This window comes from Schistocerca nitens, chromosome 4, assembly GCF_023898315.1.
Source record: "Schistocerca nitens isolate TAMUIC-IGC-003100 chromosome 4, iqSchNite1.1, whole genome shotgun sequence".
NCBI lineage: Eukaryota > Metazoa > Arthropoda > Insecta > Orthoptera > Acrididae > Schistocerca > Schistocerca nitens.
In genome coordinates, this window is record NC_064617.1 from 107,746,501 (window position 1) to 107,764,337 (window position 17,837).

At 39.8% G+C, this 17,837-nt stretch overlaps 1 protein-coding gene across 1 annotated transcript in view; it reads right to left on the reverse strand.

Moving 5' to 3' along the window:
- Nucleotides 1-17,822, reverse strand: part of LOC126251471 (SUZ domain-containing protein 1) — a 54,829-nt gene extending 37,007 nt beyond the window's left edge. The window contains exons 1-3 of the mRNA XM_049951910.1: nucleotides 17,710-17,822; nucleotides 17,190-17,248; nucleotides 16,949-17,117 (exon numbers count right to left, since the gene is read on the reverse strand). Of these exons, the coding sequence (XP_049807867.1) occupies nucleotides 16,949-17,117; nucleotides 17,190-17,248; nucleotides 17,710-17,769 (288 nt within the window). The 5' untranslated portion in view covers nucleotides 17,770-17,822. The remainder of the gene's footprint in view (nucleotides 1-16,948; nucleotides 17,118-17,189; nucleotides 17,249-17,709) is intronic.
- Between the last annotated feature and the right edge of the window lie 15 nt (nucleotides 17,823-17,837).

Here is a 17,837-nt window from a genome sequence, read left to right on the forward strand (position 1 = left end):
CTTTATCAACGATGATAATGTTCTCTCTGGTAAGCCGTCAGGTATTTTATCGTTTCGCCCAAGGGGGGGTCCCTCTAACCTAAAAAACCCCCGTGTGCACGCCACACGTACTCTGCTACCCTAGTAGCTGCTTCCGGTGTGTAGTGCACGCCTGACCTGTCTAGGGGGGCCCTACAGTTCTCCACCCAATAACGGAGGTCGATGAATTTGCAACCATTATAGTCGCAGAGTCGTCTGAGCCTCTGGTTTAGACCCTCCACACGGCTCCAAACCAGAGGACCGCGATCGACTCTGGGCACTATGCTGCAGATATTAAGCTCAGCTTGCACTCCGCGTGCGATGCTGGTTGTCTTCACCAAATCAGCCAGCCGCCGGAAGGAACCAAGGATGGCCTCAGAACCCAAGCGGCAGGCGTCATTCGTTCCGACATGTGCTACTATCTGCAGCCGGTCACACCCAGTGCGTTCAATAGCTGCCGGAAGGGCCTCCTCCACATTACGGACGAGACCCCCCGGCAAGCACACCGAGTGCACACTGGCATTCTTCCCCGACCTACCCGCTATTTTCCTGAGGGGCTCCATAACCCGCCTAACGTTGGAGCTCCCTATAACTAATAGGCCCGCCCTCTGTGACTGTCGGGACCTTGCCGGAGAATCGGCCACTGGCCCAACAGGCGAGGCATCCTGTGGTGGCTCGGAAACGATGTCATCACCACTAGGAAGCACCCCGTACCTGTTGGAAAGGGGTAAGGCAGCCGCCACGCGGCCAGATCCCACCTTCGCCTTTCGGCCAGGCACGCGCGAGCCCAACACTGTCCGCCATTCACCCTGGAGTGATGGCTGACCGGTAAGATGCTCACTGCCGGAAGACGCAGCGACATCAGGGGTTCCATGTGATTCCAAGGCCACCGAAGTAGGCATAGGTCTCACCACAGTTGCCCCAACGCCACTACGAGCCGACGCCTGCGCCTCGAGCTCGATGAGCCTAACAGACAAAGCCTCCACCTGTCCCCGAAGAGTGGCCAATTCTCCTTGCGTCCGCTCACAACAACCACAGTCCCTACACATGACTTTGTTTACCCTACTCTATACGGTGACAAATTCCCAAGATAATCTTCTGATGAGCTACTCTGATAATCAAGAAACACTCACTGAAATACGAGACGCGAAAACTACGCTAGGTTTTCCCAGAAAAACTATTTAAAAGCTAAGCGCAGCAAATAAGTACAAAAACACTGTTATTGAAATAAAAGGTTCTACCTAGTAAGCACTCGAACACGCAAGAAATTACAAAAATAAACTAGTAATTACACAGATAACTGAAAATAAGTCGCTGCTGTTTGTAAAATATGTAAGAAGCAAACGGTGTACTCGCCTTAGTAGTAGCAGGAGCTAGCGATGCGCTCTCGCTGACGGTCTAACAGATCACTTAATCGGGCAGGTAGGTTAGAAAATTTAAAAAGGGAAATGGATAGGTTAAAGTTAGATATAGTGGGAATTAGTGAAGTTCGGTGGCAGGAGGAACAAGACTTTTGGTCAGGTGATTACAGGGTTATAAATACAAAATCAAATAGGGGTAATGCAGGAGTAGGTTTAATAATGAATAAAAAAATAGGAGTGCGGGTTAGCTACTACAAACAGCATAGTGAACGCATTATTGTGGCCAAGATAGACACAAAGCCCATGCCTACTACAGTAGTACAAGTTTATATGCCAACTAGCTCTGCAGATGATGAAGAAATAGATGAAATGTATGACGAGATCAAAGAAATTATTCAGGTAGTGAAGGGAGACGAAAATTTAATAGTCATGGGTGACTGGAATTCGTCAGTAGGAAAAGGGAGTGAAGGAAACATAGTAGGTGAATATGGATTGGGGGGAAGGAATGAAAGAGGAAGCCGCCTTGTAGAATTTTGCACAGAGCATAACTTAATCATAGCTAACACTTGGTTCAAGAATCACGAAAGGAGGCTGTATACATGGAAGAAGCCAGGAGATACTGACAGGTTTCAGATAGATTATATAATGGTAAGACAGAGATTTAGGAACCAGGTTTTAAATTGTAAGACATTTCCTGGGGCAGATGTGGACTCTGACCACAATCTATTGGTTATGAACTGCAGATTGAAACTGAAGAAACTGCAAAAAGGTGGGAATTTAAGGAGATGGGACCTGGATAAACTGAAAGAACCAGAGGTTGTAGAGAGTTTCAGGGAGAGCATAAGGGAACAATTGACAGGAATGGGGGAAAGAAATACAGTAGAAGAAGAATGGGTAGCTCTGAGGGATGAAGTGGTGAAGGCAGCAGACGATCAAGTAGGTAAAAAGACTAGGGCTAATAGAAATCCTTGGGTAACAGAAGAAATATTGGATTTAATTGATGAAAGGAGAAAATATAAAAATGCAGTAAATGAAGCAGGCAAAAAGGAATACAAACGTCTCAAAAATGAGATCGACCGAAAGTGCAAAAGGGCTAAGCAGGGATGGCTAGAGGACAAATGTAAGGATGTAGAGGCTTGTCTCACTAGGGGTAAGATAGATACTGCCTACAGGAAAATTAAAGAGACCTTTGGAGAGAAGAGAACCACTTGTATGAATATCAAGAGCTCAGATGGAAACCCAGTTCTAAGCAAAGAAGGGAAGGTAGAAAGGTGGAAGGAGTATATAGAGGGTTTATACAAGGGAGATGTACTTGAGGACAATATTATGGAAATGGAAGAGGATGTAGATGAAGACGAAATGGGAGATAAGATACTGCGTGAAGAGTTTGACAGAGCACTGAAAGACCTGAGTCGAAACAAGGCCCCGGGAGTAGACAACATTCCACTAGAACTACTGATGGCCTCGGGAGAGCCAGTCATGACAAAACTCTACCATCTGGTGAGCACGATGTATGAGACAGGCGAAATACCCTCAGACTTCAAGAAGAATATAATAATTCCAATCCCAAAGAAAGCAGGTGTTGACAGATGTGAAAATTACCGAACTATCAGTTTAATAAGTCACAGCTGCAAAATACTAACGCGAATTCTTTACAGACGAATGGAAAAACTGGTAGAAGCTGACCTCGGGGAAGATCAGTTTGGATTCCGTAGGAATGTTGGAACACGTGAGGCAGTACTGACCTTACGACTTATCTTGGAAGAAAGATTAAGAAAAGGCAAACCTACGTTTCTAGCATTTGTAGACTTAGAGAAAGCTTTTGACAATGTTGACTGGAATACTCTCTTTCAAATTCTGAAGGTGGCAGGGGTAAAATACAGGGAGCGAAAGGCTATTTACAATTTGTACAGAAACCAGATGGCAGTTATAAGAGTCGAGGGGCATGAAAGGGAAGCAGTGGTTGGGAAAGGAGTGAGACAGGGTTGTAGCCTCTCCCCGATGTTATTCAATCTGTATATTGAGCAAGCAGTAAAGGAAACAAAAGAAAAATTCGGAGTAGGTATTAAAATTCATGGAGAAGAAGTAAAAACTTTGAGGTTCGCCGATGACATTGTAATTCTGTCAGAGACAGCAAAGGACCTGGAAGAGCAGTTGAACGGAATGGACAGTGTCTTGAAAGGAGGATATAAGATGAACATCAACAAAAGCAAAACGAGGATAATGGAATGTAGTCAAATTAAGTCGGGTGATGCTGAGGGAATTAGATTAGGAAATGAGACACTTAAAGTAGTAAAGGAGTTTTGCTATTTAGGGAGTAAAATAACCGATGATGGTCGAAGTAGAGAGGATATAAAATGTAGACTGGCAATGGCAAGGAAAGCGTTTCTCAAGAAGAGAAATTTGTTAACATCGAGTATAGATTTAGGTGTCAGGAAGTCGTTTCTGAAAGTATTTGTATGGAGTGTAGCCATGTATGGAAGTGAGACATGGACGATAACTAGTTTGGACAAGAAGAGAATAGAAGCTTTCGAAATGTGGTGCTACAGAAGAATGCTGAAGATAAGGTGGGTAGATCACGTAACTAATGAGGAGGTATTGAATAGGATTGGGGAGAAGAGAAGTTTGTGGCACAACTTGACTAGAAGAAGGGATCGGTTGGTAGGACATGTTTTGAGGCATCAAGGGATCACAAATTTAGCATTGGAGGGCAGCGTGGAGGGTAAAAATCGTAGAGGGAGACCAAGAGATCAATACACTAAGCAGATTCAGAAGGATGTAGGTTGCAGTAGGTACTGGGAGATGAAGAAGCTTGCACAGGATAGAGTAGCATGGAGAGCTGCATCAAACCAGTCTCAGGACTGAAGACCACAACAACAACAACAACAACAACTAGATGATGGGGGGAGTGCTCCTTTGCAGCTGATTCTGGGGAGGGGGCGTGATTAGGACTGTGCGAGGGTATTGCATGGGAAATCTGTTTGCGAACTAGGTCTGGGAATTAGTGCTTGTCTGTAAAGCCCTTTGTGAGACCATCAGCATACTGGGCAAGGAAATCCTCATCACTGAATATATGCTGTTCACGTGTATCCCAGATATATGTGTATAAATTTTTGGTGTGGGAGAGGTGTCAGCTGCAAAATGCAGGTACTGTTAGGTTAGTTGGCTGAATATAGAGAGAGGTATTGATGGATCCATCAGAGGTGGAGGTCAATGTCGAGAAAGGTAGTGCTTTGGATGAGGAGTACCAAATGAAGTGGATGTAAGTGAAGGTGCTGAGGTTTTGGAGGGACACAATAGGATGTCCAGCCCCTGGGTACAGATCAGGAAGGTATCATCAATGAGCCTGAACGTGGCCCCGACTTTTTTTATGTAAGTTCTCCTCAAAAAAGTAGTTTTGTGTGAGAATACGGCTGGTAAGCTGCATAAGGAATGAGGTAAAGGGTTTGGAATCTGAAGGACACTGTGAGAGGTAGTGTTCAATAGCAACAAGGCCTTGAGCATGAGGGAAGTTGGTGCATAGGGAGATGGCATCAACAATGATGAGTCAGTGTCCAGATGGTAATGGTGTGTGGATGGTCGACAGTCGGTGAAGGAAGTGATTTGTATCTTTGGTATCACAGGGTAGTTTATAAGCAATTGGTTGGAGGTATTGGTCAACAAGGGTGGGGATTATTTCAATGATAGCACAATAATCAGCTACAACAAGGTGTCCAGGATTGTTGGGTTTGAGGATTTTGAGAAGCACATAAATGATGTAGACTTGTTGGGGTGAGGAGGAAGATGGGCTCAAGGTAGGGATTCTGGGATAAATCTAAGGATCTAAGTAGGAATTGTAGGTAATTTTGGATTTCTGGGATGGCATCACTACAGCAGATGCTTGTACATGGAGGAGTCAGACAGTTGGTGGAAGCCTTCTGTCAGGCAGTCGCTGGTTCATCATGACAGTGGGGAGCATTTGCCTATAGGGAGAATGATTAAACAAGGATCTGATTTGATGTTGCAAATGGCTGTCCGCTTCGAAACTGTGACCAAGAACAGAGTTGATAAACTGGTAACATAACACACTGTTGCTGAGCACAACATACTTGAGTTTGAAACATTCCAAGATGTAGACTAAATTTCACATGTATTATTCAATGATACAACTGAGCCTTTGTAATGGTAATATCTTTCTTGCCTTTTTACAATAATAATAACTTCCGTCAGTTACAAGAAGTCACCATAATATTTCTCAAAGTTTGTTGTTCTATTATTTTAGTTTTGAAGAAATTATGAGAGACAGTAATAGGTCACAACTGTGGTAATTAACAATTGACTTTTTTTACATTTTATCAAACACAAGCTGGAAAGTTTGAAATAACCAAAAATTCATTTACAAAGTTGTCAATTACAATTTGTTATTTATTGTTTCATGTTTGCTTTGTTGATAAATATAGCATTGGCAAATTTACAGAGAACTATTCTTTTACAGAAATATTCTTGAAAATTGTCATGAGAACACAATGATAAATATTTTAAAGTTCCGTAATAAATTTTACTTTAATTTAAATAACACGAACTATTATGGTTACATTTAAGTTGTCACTTCATAGTATATGTATTTTTTTCCTATAAATTTATTCTGTTTAAGAAATCATTTGTATTTTGACAAATTTTCTGCAAGTTCCTGTTCAAGAAAGTTCACTCACCATATGCGAGATTATTTAAGACCTAATGATGAGCTATCATTCAGTATGTCAGTTTGCTATCAGCAGTTCAGTTTTCTAGCAGATGTCATATGTGCACGATAGGTTAGTTGATCCTTGTCTGTCTGATTTCTCTGTTTCAGTTGTTCTTTTACACTGTGACTGCTTTTATAACTCCATTTTATACAGTGTTTTGGTGAATCAAGATATTTGTTAACAGTTATGACAAATAAAATTCTCATAATAAAAGATGTAAAGAAAAAGCATTTGAGTAATCAGTTAATATATAAAAAGGACCCAGATGTTCAATGTTGTTAATCAAGAAGCTGAATGAAATAATCCCTTAGTCACTGAAGCCTGAGCATACAGTAAGTACTATTTCCATAAGTTTTAACACATCCTTCAAGAAAACCTATGTCTCGCAAAAATAGTTTCTTCACTAGACGTGTTTTCAAATAATATACATACTGTTTATTTAAATCTGTAGGGATGTCTGAAGCTCAATGACTGTTTCACAACCACTGTTGTCTGGATCCGTTTCTGAACAACACAGATGGATGTTATCCTTGCAATACATCCTTCACTCTCATAATCCTCCTCCTCTTGATTTCCATTATCCTAATGTCCTCAAAGCCTCCACCCAACAGGCTCCTGTTCCACCGTCCTACCACGGTGCCTGTGTGTCACATACCTAGTCTGTGTACCTGCTGCCCCACCCTCCTGCATTCCTATCCTTCACATCTACAGCCTCCCTCCGAGACACTAGCAACTGTCCCCTTCCCCCCCTCCTGCTTCTCACTTTTCTCCATCTACCCACCCCACCCGACATAATCCCTTACCCCAGCCCATCTGCCAAACTGCAGCTCTAAGATTTCACTCTTTTTGTGAAGGCAAGCTGACTACTCAATTCGTCTGCTATTTGTTAAGTCTAATTTAAATTGTGTCACCTGTTCAATACCTCCTGTTATGGTTAGCACCTATCTATCATGATTCCTATTTTTAATATTTCACACACACACACACACACACACACACACACACACACATTAACACTAAATGTCAATCGTATTAGAGCTTGCCAATACTATGGAAACAGAAGTAGATGTAGAGAAGATTGTAGATATGATCCTGCAAGATAAATCTGGGAAAACAATGAAAGACCCAAGTCAAATCAAACCACCTGGAGTACACTGGTCTCCCTAAGAAATATTGAGATCTTCGAGTGAACGAATGATGACAAAACTAATCCACATGTTACGCAGGATATATGAGATGTGGAACATACCCTCAGACTTTCAGAAGAATTCAATACTTACAAGTCCAAACCAGTCAAGTGATGTAAATATTACCAAACTATTAGTTTAGTAAGTCATTGTTGCAAAAACACTGATATGAACTGTTTACAAAAGAATGGAGAAACTGGTCATACAAACCTAGGGGAAGATTGCCCGGGTTCCACAGAAATGTAGGAACAGGTGGGCAAAACTGACGCTATTGTTTATCTTAGAAGACAGTTTAAAGAAAGGCAAACCAATGTTTATAATATTTGTAGATTCGGAGAAAGATTTTGACAATGTTCACTGGAATAAAGTCTTTGAAACACTGAAGGTTCCAGGGATAATATCAGGGAGCAAAAGTTATCTTTTTATTTTATCCACATTATATGGATATTATTTGAGGGCCGCAACTGTATTATAAGATTTTTATGAAATAATATATACTGTAACAGTCACTTGTTACTAATATTTTATTAGCATGGCACGTTTCGGCAACTTGTTATTATAAGGTGCATCTACAGTTACTTTTATACATTGTGATTAATACGAAGTGAGGTTAGTTTCCTTTGATGTGTGTGCCAGTGAGGAGTTGCGAGTTAAAAAGACACCTGTTCAGGAAGGTAAATATGTTATAGTGTCTAAATTATGTGATAAGCATGAATAGTAGTGCATTTTCTTACATTTTGTTGGTAATTTCATTGTATGGCACACCGAGTGCAGTAACAAGTACACCAAAACTTAAGACTTTCTTGTTTACATCAATCCAAAGAGTCTTAAAAGCCAAAATGAACTAGTTTCTGTTGCTAAATCAGTAGTATACAGTAAAAAAAAATCATTTATGTCTAGATGTATCCGAGTAGTTGGTAAAGACTTTTTTATCCTCAGTGCAAGAAATTGATTGCATTCATGGACCTCCTTGAAATAGTGCTAAACTATAGCTATTTTACATTTAATATTAAAGTATATGTGAAACATAGATGTCTTGCAATGGGTTCAAGTATAACAGGTAAAATTGCCAACATATATATTAATCACCTTCAGCAAAAAAAAAAAAAAAAAAAAAAAAAAAAAAAAAAAAAAAAAAAAAAACCACTTGCTAGAAAATCAAGCTTTATGGATAAAATTATTTACTACAAACATCATGTTGTTGATACATTGCTCCTGGTATATGGTGACAAATGATATTAACAAGACCTTAACAACATTCAAGGAAACAATTCACATACCTTCAAAGTTTACAGAAATACAACAGCAACAGATACCACCATACACAGCCTATCTTGCCACTCTACAACACACAAACATGCTGCATACACAGCATTAACAGATGCAGCAGAATACCATTGGATAAATGTAAATCTTGAGTTCAGTACAGTTACACAAACAGCTACAGCTGCAATGGCACCTCTTTGACAATCTTACGCAAAAAAACTATATTAAACCAACTTCTACACAGAAAATGAAAAAAAAAAAAAAAAATCACTGTTTGCATTCCTTTAACGGGCAAATTCTCCTATAAAACAGCAAAAATTTTTTGGACCGTACAACATTACCATAGCCTTCACAGCATAACTGCAACACATACTGAGACACAACATTAAACTCATACGAATAAACACTCACTATCAGGTGTTTATAAAATAGTATTATTACCTGCAAAGCCTTCTATGTAGGCCAAACTGGATGAGACTTCCAAATGAGATAACGAGCATATAAATGTCCATTATACTAAATGTAATACATCATCAGTAGCTATCCACATAAAAACAGGGTACCCATTCCATGATCTTCATATACAGGGTGTACATAAAGTATGGGAATACTTTCAATTATTTACTGCACAAGAATCAAAAATTGTACAGATATCATACATATGTCATTTTGAAGAGAAATCCTGAAAGCTTTATTTCATGTATAGTGCACACAGCCTACTTTGGTAATCTGCCGATAGTCAGCGCTAGTCACAAACATGGCGAGTTCAGGTGCACAGTGGGCTTTTTGCGTGTTGGAGTTCGACAAAACCAAGTGTGCTACAGCTGTTCAACAAATGTTCAGAACCAAGTACAGTATGGAGTCACCAACAAGGAAGGCCACCTTACCACTGGCAAGGCCATTTACCACCGGCACAACAAATTCGTTACGACGGGTTGTTTGTGCACAGCAAAGAGAAACAGACGTCCCAGTTTGAGTGAAATGAGTGTGGAGGGTGTACACGAGACATTCATAAGGAGTCCGAAGAAATCCGTGCGTCGTACATCCCGTGAACTCGAAATTGCTCCCGTGGAAATTCCTGTGACAGAAGCTGTCTATGAAACCATTCAAGTTCGTGGGTACCTGAACACGGAGATGCCGCATTGATGGATCGGGTGTGCTACAGAAGGGGACAGGTGTTTCATGAAATGGCCTCCCCAATCACCAGATCTCACTCAGTGTGACATTTTTCTGTGGTGACACATTAAAGATCTGATGTATGTACTGCCTCTACCACATGATGTAGCAGAGCTCCAGGAGAGAATATGGGAAGTGACTGCCTCAGTTGATGGTGCCATGCTGGGATGGCTATGGCAAGAATTCGATTAGCGTACTGACGTCTGCTGGGCCACTCATGGTTCACATATCAAATGTTTGTAAAAAAACCTTTCAGAGTTACTCTTCAAAAATAGACATTTGTACAATAAATAATTGGAAGACTTTACGTACACCCTGTATTACATAAAATGGACAAGGGACACCAAATCAACTTTTATGTAGAATTGGAAATGCTCATTCATGGCACAGTACATGGAGACATGCTACTAAATGATAAACTTGAAAATAATGACATTAACTTCTTTAAAAACTTCTCTAATGCTGTACGCCTATTTCAGTGGAAAAAAGTCTTTACCAACTACTCACCTAATATTTGTCACGACATAAATACATCTAGATAGAAATGTTTCATCTTCATTGAATACTGATCTCTTAACAACAGGAACTACACGTAGTTTATCTTACCTTTTAAGGCTCTGGATAGATGTAAACAAACGACTGTGAAAGTGTTAAGTTCTGTACTTCCTACTGTACTGTGTCCTAGACAATTAACAAAAAATTAAGTAAGTAAGAAAAAAGATTAATAATGCTTATTACATAATATACACACACTTTTTTGACACACAACCTCACTGGCACACACCACAAAGGTAAATAATCCTACTTCACATTAACTACAATGTAAAACTAACTATAAATGGACCTGATGACGGCAGCATGCAGCTAAAAATCGACGTTACAATAAAATATTAGTAATTTATCTACATCTTGTGCAGAAACCAGACTTCTATTTTAAGAATTTAAGGACATTAAAGGTAGGTAGTAGACACGGAGAGAGTGGGAAAGGGTTGTAGCATCTCCCTGATGCTATTCAATACTTACACTGGGCAAGCAGTAAAGGAAACCAAGGAGAAATTGGAAAGGGAATTTCTTTGAGAATGCCAGTGACAGTAATTCTGTCAGACACAGCAAAGGACTTTAAAGATAATCAAACAATGGAAAATAGAGGATGGAATGCAACAATATTATGGAAAGGAAAATTGCATATAGCAGAGGTGCTGAGCCCCAGATAGGAAAAAAAAAGACTGTCGCAAATATTATTTATGGACCACATGTTGAAAACAATGGACTGGTTGGGTGAGATTAAGATATGTGAACACAAAATAAGCAGTCTTGGATGTGCGGATGACTTAGTTGTGATGGCAGATTCAATTGAAAGTTTCAAAGTAATATTTCAGAGCTAGATCAGAAATGTAAGGACTATGGTATGAAGATTAGCATTTTCAAAACGAATGTAATGTCAGTGGGAAAGAGATATAAACGGATTGAGTGCCAAATAGGAGGAACAAAGTTAGAACAGGTGAATGGTTTCAAGTACTTAGGGTGCATATTTTCACAGGATGGCAACATAGTGAAAGAACTGGAAGCGAGGTAGCAGTAGAGGGTAGGAGGAGTCGGGGTAGACCAAGGAGAAGGTACCTGGATTCGGTTAAGAATGATTTTGAAGTAATAGGTTTAACATCAGAAGAGGCACCAATGTTAGCACTGAATAGGGGATCATGGAGGAATTTTATAAGGGGGCTATGCTCCAGACTGAATGCTGAAAGGCATAATCAGTCTTAAATGATGATGATGAGGGAAGTGAAATAGAGCAGAGGAGAGAGAGAGAGAGAGAGAGAGAGAGAGAGAGAGTGTGTGTGTGTGTGTGTGTGTGTGTGTGTGTGTGTGTGCGCGCGCGCGTGTGCGTGTGCGCACGCTGGAGGGGGGGGGGGACGACGACTCAAGGTTCAGACACGTAGGTTGCAATACTTGTGCACAGATGAAGAGGCTTTCCCAGAAGAGACTAGCATGGAGGGCTGCATTAAGCAAGTTTTCGGATTGAGTACCACAATGACAAACAATATTAGAAATTCTGACTTCATTTTATATGTAGAGAGGCTGTCTAAAATCATTATTGTCTCCTACTCTTCAGAGGACAAATCTTCGCAAGAGTGCCTCTCACGTACTTCATGACACAGCACAGCATACTTGTGTCTCAACTACAAGTTCTAGTTCTCGTGCAAACAGTACACGCAAGAGGTCTCCCCCCCCCCCCCCCCCCTCTGCCAAATAAATGATGAATAGAGCCTATTGCTTGCATAATGTTTGTTGTAATAAGCCTTGACCAAGTTTCAGCACTACTCCAGGGATCTTCTTCAGAACAAATAAAGTGACCTGCCTTACATTATGCCGGCCGGTGTGGCTGTGCGGTTAAAGGTGCTTCAGTCTGGAACCGCGTGACCGCTACGGTCGCAGGCTCGAATCCTGCCTCGGGCATGGATGTGTGTGATGTCCTTAGGTTAGTTAAGTTTAATTAGTTCTAAGTTCTAGGCGACTGATGACCTCATAAGTTAAGTTGCATAGTGCTCAGAGCCATTTGAACCTTACATTATGTTTAAATTATAAGCACAGTTTATGAACTAAAACACTCTAGTCAAATAGCAAAAATTATAGATTAAGTCCCCCACGAGAATAGCAGGACTTTAATCAACAATTTCTGTAACGTGACTTGAGCATTTTAGCTCATAATACATGCTTATAATTTAAACGTAAATTAGGTTATGTAACTATTCTTTCTGAAGAAGATACCCCTAGTGCTATTGAAACCTGGTCAAGGTTTACTACAGTGCACTTTATGTAACTGATCTGCTGTATCCCTCACTTATTAAAGGTTTATTTATGGTTTCTGATATCAGCCATGTTTTAAATTATTGAGAAATTAACTGCTTTTATACATTCCTCTTTGTGAGAATTAATCATACAGCTTCACCAAAATTTTGCATGCTTTATGAACTCCATAATGCAATAGCAAATACAATTTTATTTCTGCTATCTAATTCATACATAAGTAAATTGAAGCACCAAGGAGATTTCTGATGTATCTTTGAAACAATCTCAGGGTATAATTGGAAGGAAAAACAGCATTGGTCGTATTTTTTTTTGTTTTATTATCCGCAAAATCGATTTTCGGTCACTTAGTGTCCATCCTCAGTGCTGTAATATACAATTAAAATTGGTAGGCACTGGTATCAACAAGCTTAGAGCGAGTTTATGTGATCGCTCTAAGCTTGTTGATACCAGTGCCTACCAATTTTAATTGTATATTACAGCACTGAGCATGGTCACTAAATGACCTAAAATCGATTTTGCAGATAATAAAACAAAAAAATATGACCAATGCTGTTTCTCCTTCCAATTATATCCATTATCTGGTTGTGGTGCACAGAACACTCCATGGAGTCCCCAATCAATCTTAGGGTAATTATAATTTATTTTACAAAATGCCAATTTTTGTAAAAACTTCAAACAGATCATGAACCCACTGTATTAACTAATGAGTTCTCTCTGGCCATTAGAAAACAAACAGTTACCACTAAAATAATTGCTGCGGTTTGCAGGAAATCAGCAGTGACAATAGCATTAGGCTCATGACCTTTGGAACATTGGAAGGGATGTTCATCGACAGCACAAATTTCCAGTGGAAGGATATACATAAATGAACTTACGTATTGCCAGATGGTAAAACAATCAGGTAGATCACATTGCAATTATTATCAAAGTAAAGACCTTTGTGATGGATGTAAAGACAATATGGAGTAAAGAGTGTGAGAGCAGGCACTCATAGTAAATAGCTAGTGAATACTACAATCCACAGCGAGAGTTAGGAACAAAGTACTATGCTACCATGTTGATGCACTCAAAGATACTACAAAGAAAGACATTTCAGCAACCAACTTGAAATTCTGCAGGAAGAGGACACAAAATAACCCAGAAGAAATGTGAAAAGACATCAAGGATGCAGTAAATGAGGTAGCAAGTGCTGTCATCAAGGCAACCAGCAGCAGGAAGATTTGGTTTGGAGACAAATGCATTATGGCATTAGCCAAGGGAAGTGAAGCTAAGGAGAGTTGGATATGAGATGCAGCGATTGCACAAGGCAAAGCACAGTTTGTAGAAGTATGGAGAACTACCCAAGCAAACTCAAGAAAACCGAAGAGAATGCACATCAAAGAAATGATAGTGGATTACTTGGGAGAAGAGAGACAAAAGAAGTACTGCAAATATAACTTCTTTAAGAAGGTATACCAGACCAGCCAGAAGAAATTCATCAAGGACAATAATGGAACCATACACACCAATGAGTTCAACATTGCTGACACAGGGGAAACATGACTTCAGTCAACTCCTCAACTGTCAGGAATCTAAAGATCTGTTCAAATTTAAACCTACTGACAGTGTGGATTTGGATTATCCACCACCTACACTGGAGGAAATAAAGAAGGGAATAATGAAAGCTGAAGAACAAAAGTCCAGGAGAAGATGGAATGCAGGCAGAAGTCATTTCAGTTGGACGAAGGGGGACTGCCACAAGAAAATTCACCAACAAATCAATAGGCTCTGGATTTTGGACGAGATCACAAAAGACTGGAAGACTGTTCCAACTAAGCTACATAAAAACTGACCTCCTGAACATTTGCTATAAGATCTTGCCCAGCTTTATACTAGATCGAATATGAAAATTTGCAGAAGTGACTGGTGAATATTAGGGTGGGTCTCACAACGAGCCGTTAAGACTGTCAACAATACCTATGTGCCGCGAAAACTCACTGAAATGAGGGAATAAGGCATGTGCTCTTCATAGATTTTAAGAAGGAATATGGCTACATCCACTGGGACAGCATGACGAATTACTTAATTGAGTTTGGAATGCCCAAGAAACTTTTCAGCCTAGCCCAACATGGTCTCATTTACTCGAAAGGCAAAGCAAAGCTCGAGAACAGAGAGCTTTTACATCAACACTGGATTGATATTAGATTGGGCGTTACTGATATTGTTCAACCTGACGCTCAAAAAGATGGAAGCTTTCTATAAAAACCCCCAAAGGCACTGACGTACGGGATGAGAAAACCATACCTCACATTTGCCAATGATGTTGCCCTGTTGTACAGATGTAAGGAAGAACTGACGACGATGAGTAGTGACAGCATGGAGGTATCTGAGATCTGAGCAGAATCAGCCTCCTTGTGAATGAATTGAAGACTGAGTGCACAGTGATGGGCAGGACCTGTGCCTATTCAATCAAGAGACCCACTCCAGTCTCATAACTGGAACAAGATCATAAAATGTACATAATTTTATATATCTGAGGACCTTTGCAGAGGATGAGAGAGAGAGAGAGAGAGAGAGAGAGAGAGAGAGAGAGAGAGAGAGGACAGGGGAATGCAAGTTGTGATTAACCCATTATGTCTCAGTACATCTATTTTGACTTCATCAGTCTACCTTTTGTCTTCCTTTGCTAAGGGCTTTTAAAGATGTTTGAAGACTGATCAATAGTATCTGAGTAAGAAGAGGAATACCATATGGCTGGTTGGTTTGGGGAACGGGATGAAACAGAGAGGTCATCAATCCCATCGCGTTAGGGAAGGAGATTCGCCATGCCCTTTCAAAGGAACCACCCTGGCACTCACCTGAAGCAATTTAGGGAAATCACGGCAAACCTAAATCAGGATGGCCAGATGTGGGTTTGAACTGTCATTCTGCCGAATGCAAGTTCAGTGTGCTCACCTGTACCACCTCACTCGGTGGAACACCAGTCGCGACAGCGTAGGTCAAGAGAATCTAGTATTGAGCAAACTAAGAAGAAAAATCATTTTACACCAAAAATTCAATCTTATTTTTGAATTTAGTTCAGACACTTTCGAATACACTGTGATACACAGGGCATTTGGATCTAGGATACAGATAAGTCACAAGATCTGGAATAAGGAAAAATATGAGCCTCTTTGAGATTCTTTTCAACTCAAATTTAACAAATACATATCTGGTGACAACACTTTGTTATTTTCTGTTTCCATTAATATCCATTTTTTCCCCTCTTTCTGATAGTTAACTTAGGTTTATCAATTACCTGCAACTCCCAGTGCTTCAAAATTTGAATTTTTATCTTTCTCTGTTTCCCTTCTTTCACTCTCTATCTCAACCTCAAGATCTGGAACAACATTTTTCATTACTCTGTGTATTGTTTTCATCTTTATTACTTGCAAACTCCTCACACACCTTCCACATTGCAAACGTACAATTTGAAAGTCACTGAAGTTAGGGTGTCAGTGTGCACTTCGCATATCCATCACCCTACATTTTCAGCAAAATGTTAGGTATACAATGACATCCTCATTACTTCATAAAAAAGCACAAGGAAAATTTAATCACTACAATTTTCTTCATGATGAAAATAATGTCAAAGATCTGTTAAAACTAACCAACTGGCTGCAATAGGTAAATTTTTATATCCCACAAAATCTCACCAAGATCCTTAGGGGTTGGCCTAAGGTGACACAGTGATAGTACGGTTTGCATATGCATTGACGGCCAAAGACAGGTGTGGTTATATTCACAGCCTAATTAAATTCCATGCTTCAAAAATGCCACTGATAAGCTTGTGGAAGTCTTCACTCAGTATTTTTTTCCGGGAACAGAAAAGCACGTATAGCACGGATATTGGCCTATGCATTATTTGGTAGATTTCCAGTAATAGGTTCCGCTCAGTGGCTCAGAGGATAAATGCAAGACTATAAACCAAGTGGACTAGTGCTAGGAATTTTTTTTAGAATTCACTTCCGTCAAAAGCAAAAAAAAAAAAAATATCAAGTTACATCATATTCCAATAATTGAGTGACTTTGTTCTCAGATTTGCTGAAGGCAAGAAAATACCACTCCCACAAAAGACAATAACTAGTAAATAAAAGTTGAGTACCATGTAATCTCAGAATAACAGCTCGACTAATCTTTTATTAGTCTAAACACTACGTTTTTCAATGTAATACTTAAGATCTACAATTAGGGACAGTAATCGAAGCTAAATATGTTTCGTATCGCAACAATACTTCCACTACGAAAATGTCAATTCAGTAGCAACTCATTCTTCATTTTCTATTCTCACTCTTTGTTTTTAAGCTGTGTATAGGGGCATTCACACAAACATGATACAAATTGATATATCACACGCAGAAGACTTTAGATATAGATGTAGTTTTACCTGCTGAAGGGTTCTTACAGGCTGACGGGGTTTGGTATCACCATTAAGCAGGTGTCCATTTCCATTACCCTGAGCAGTCCTCTGAGGCCTTTTAAGTATTTTCACTGCAGGTTCCGGCATTGGAAATGGGTTGCTTTGCAAAATTATTGGCCCATTCGACATAACAGGGCTGGAAATAAATGTCATGTATCCAAAACCGAATAATGAAGACCCTGACGGATAACTAGATTTAAGCACTTACTTAACATTCTCAGTCTCTTCTGGTGCTGTAGGTGATGGTAAGAATTTTCTATCCAAGACCTGTGAATATGAAGAAAAAATAATAACTTTAGGGTGCCTCGACAAACTTCCTTTGGTTACATAAGTAATACAAAAATATCACTTCCACTGCAAAAACTGTAGCAGAAAACTGGATTCAAATTCGCTTGTGTCAATTGCCTTGCAGACTGAACTAGAAGTCTTTAAACACTTGAAAGCCCACTACAACGCTTCAAATAGTCACTGAAGCAATCAAACTAAGTGTCTGGAGTTACAGTAACTATGGAAGACGTAACCTGTCGCTATTTAAATGGAATCATATAATTAACAGGTAAAATGTCGGCCACGGTACAGCGGCGCTCTTAACATATCAAACAAGCACTTTCTTCTCATTTCACTGCCAGTACCTTTAAAACCCAACATAAATCTAAAACAAGTGAACAGTTGCAGTTGTAGAAGACACAATAAAGCCCGAATTATCAAACAAGACATGTCACACTTACTCCAGAGTCTTCAATTTCTTCCCAGCTATCCACAACATCCAATTCTTCGCTGGCAGCCATATTGGGTCTACGCCAAAGATGTGTGCTCTATTTTGATGACTGAAACTGTAATCCATCGAATTGTGAAA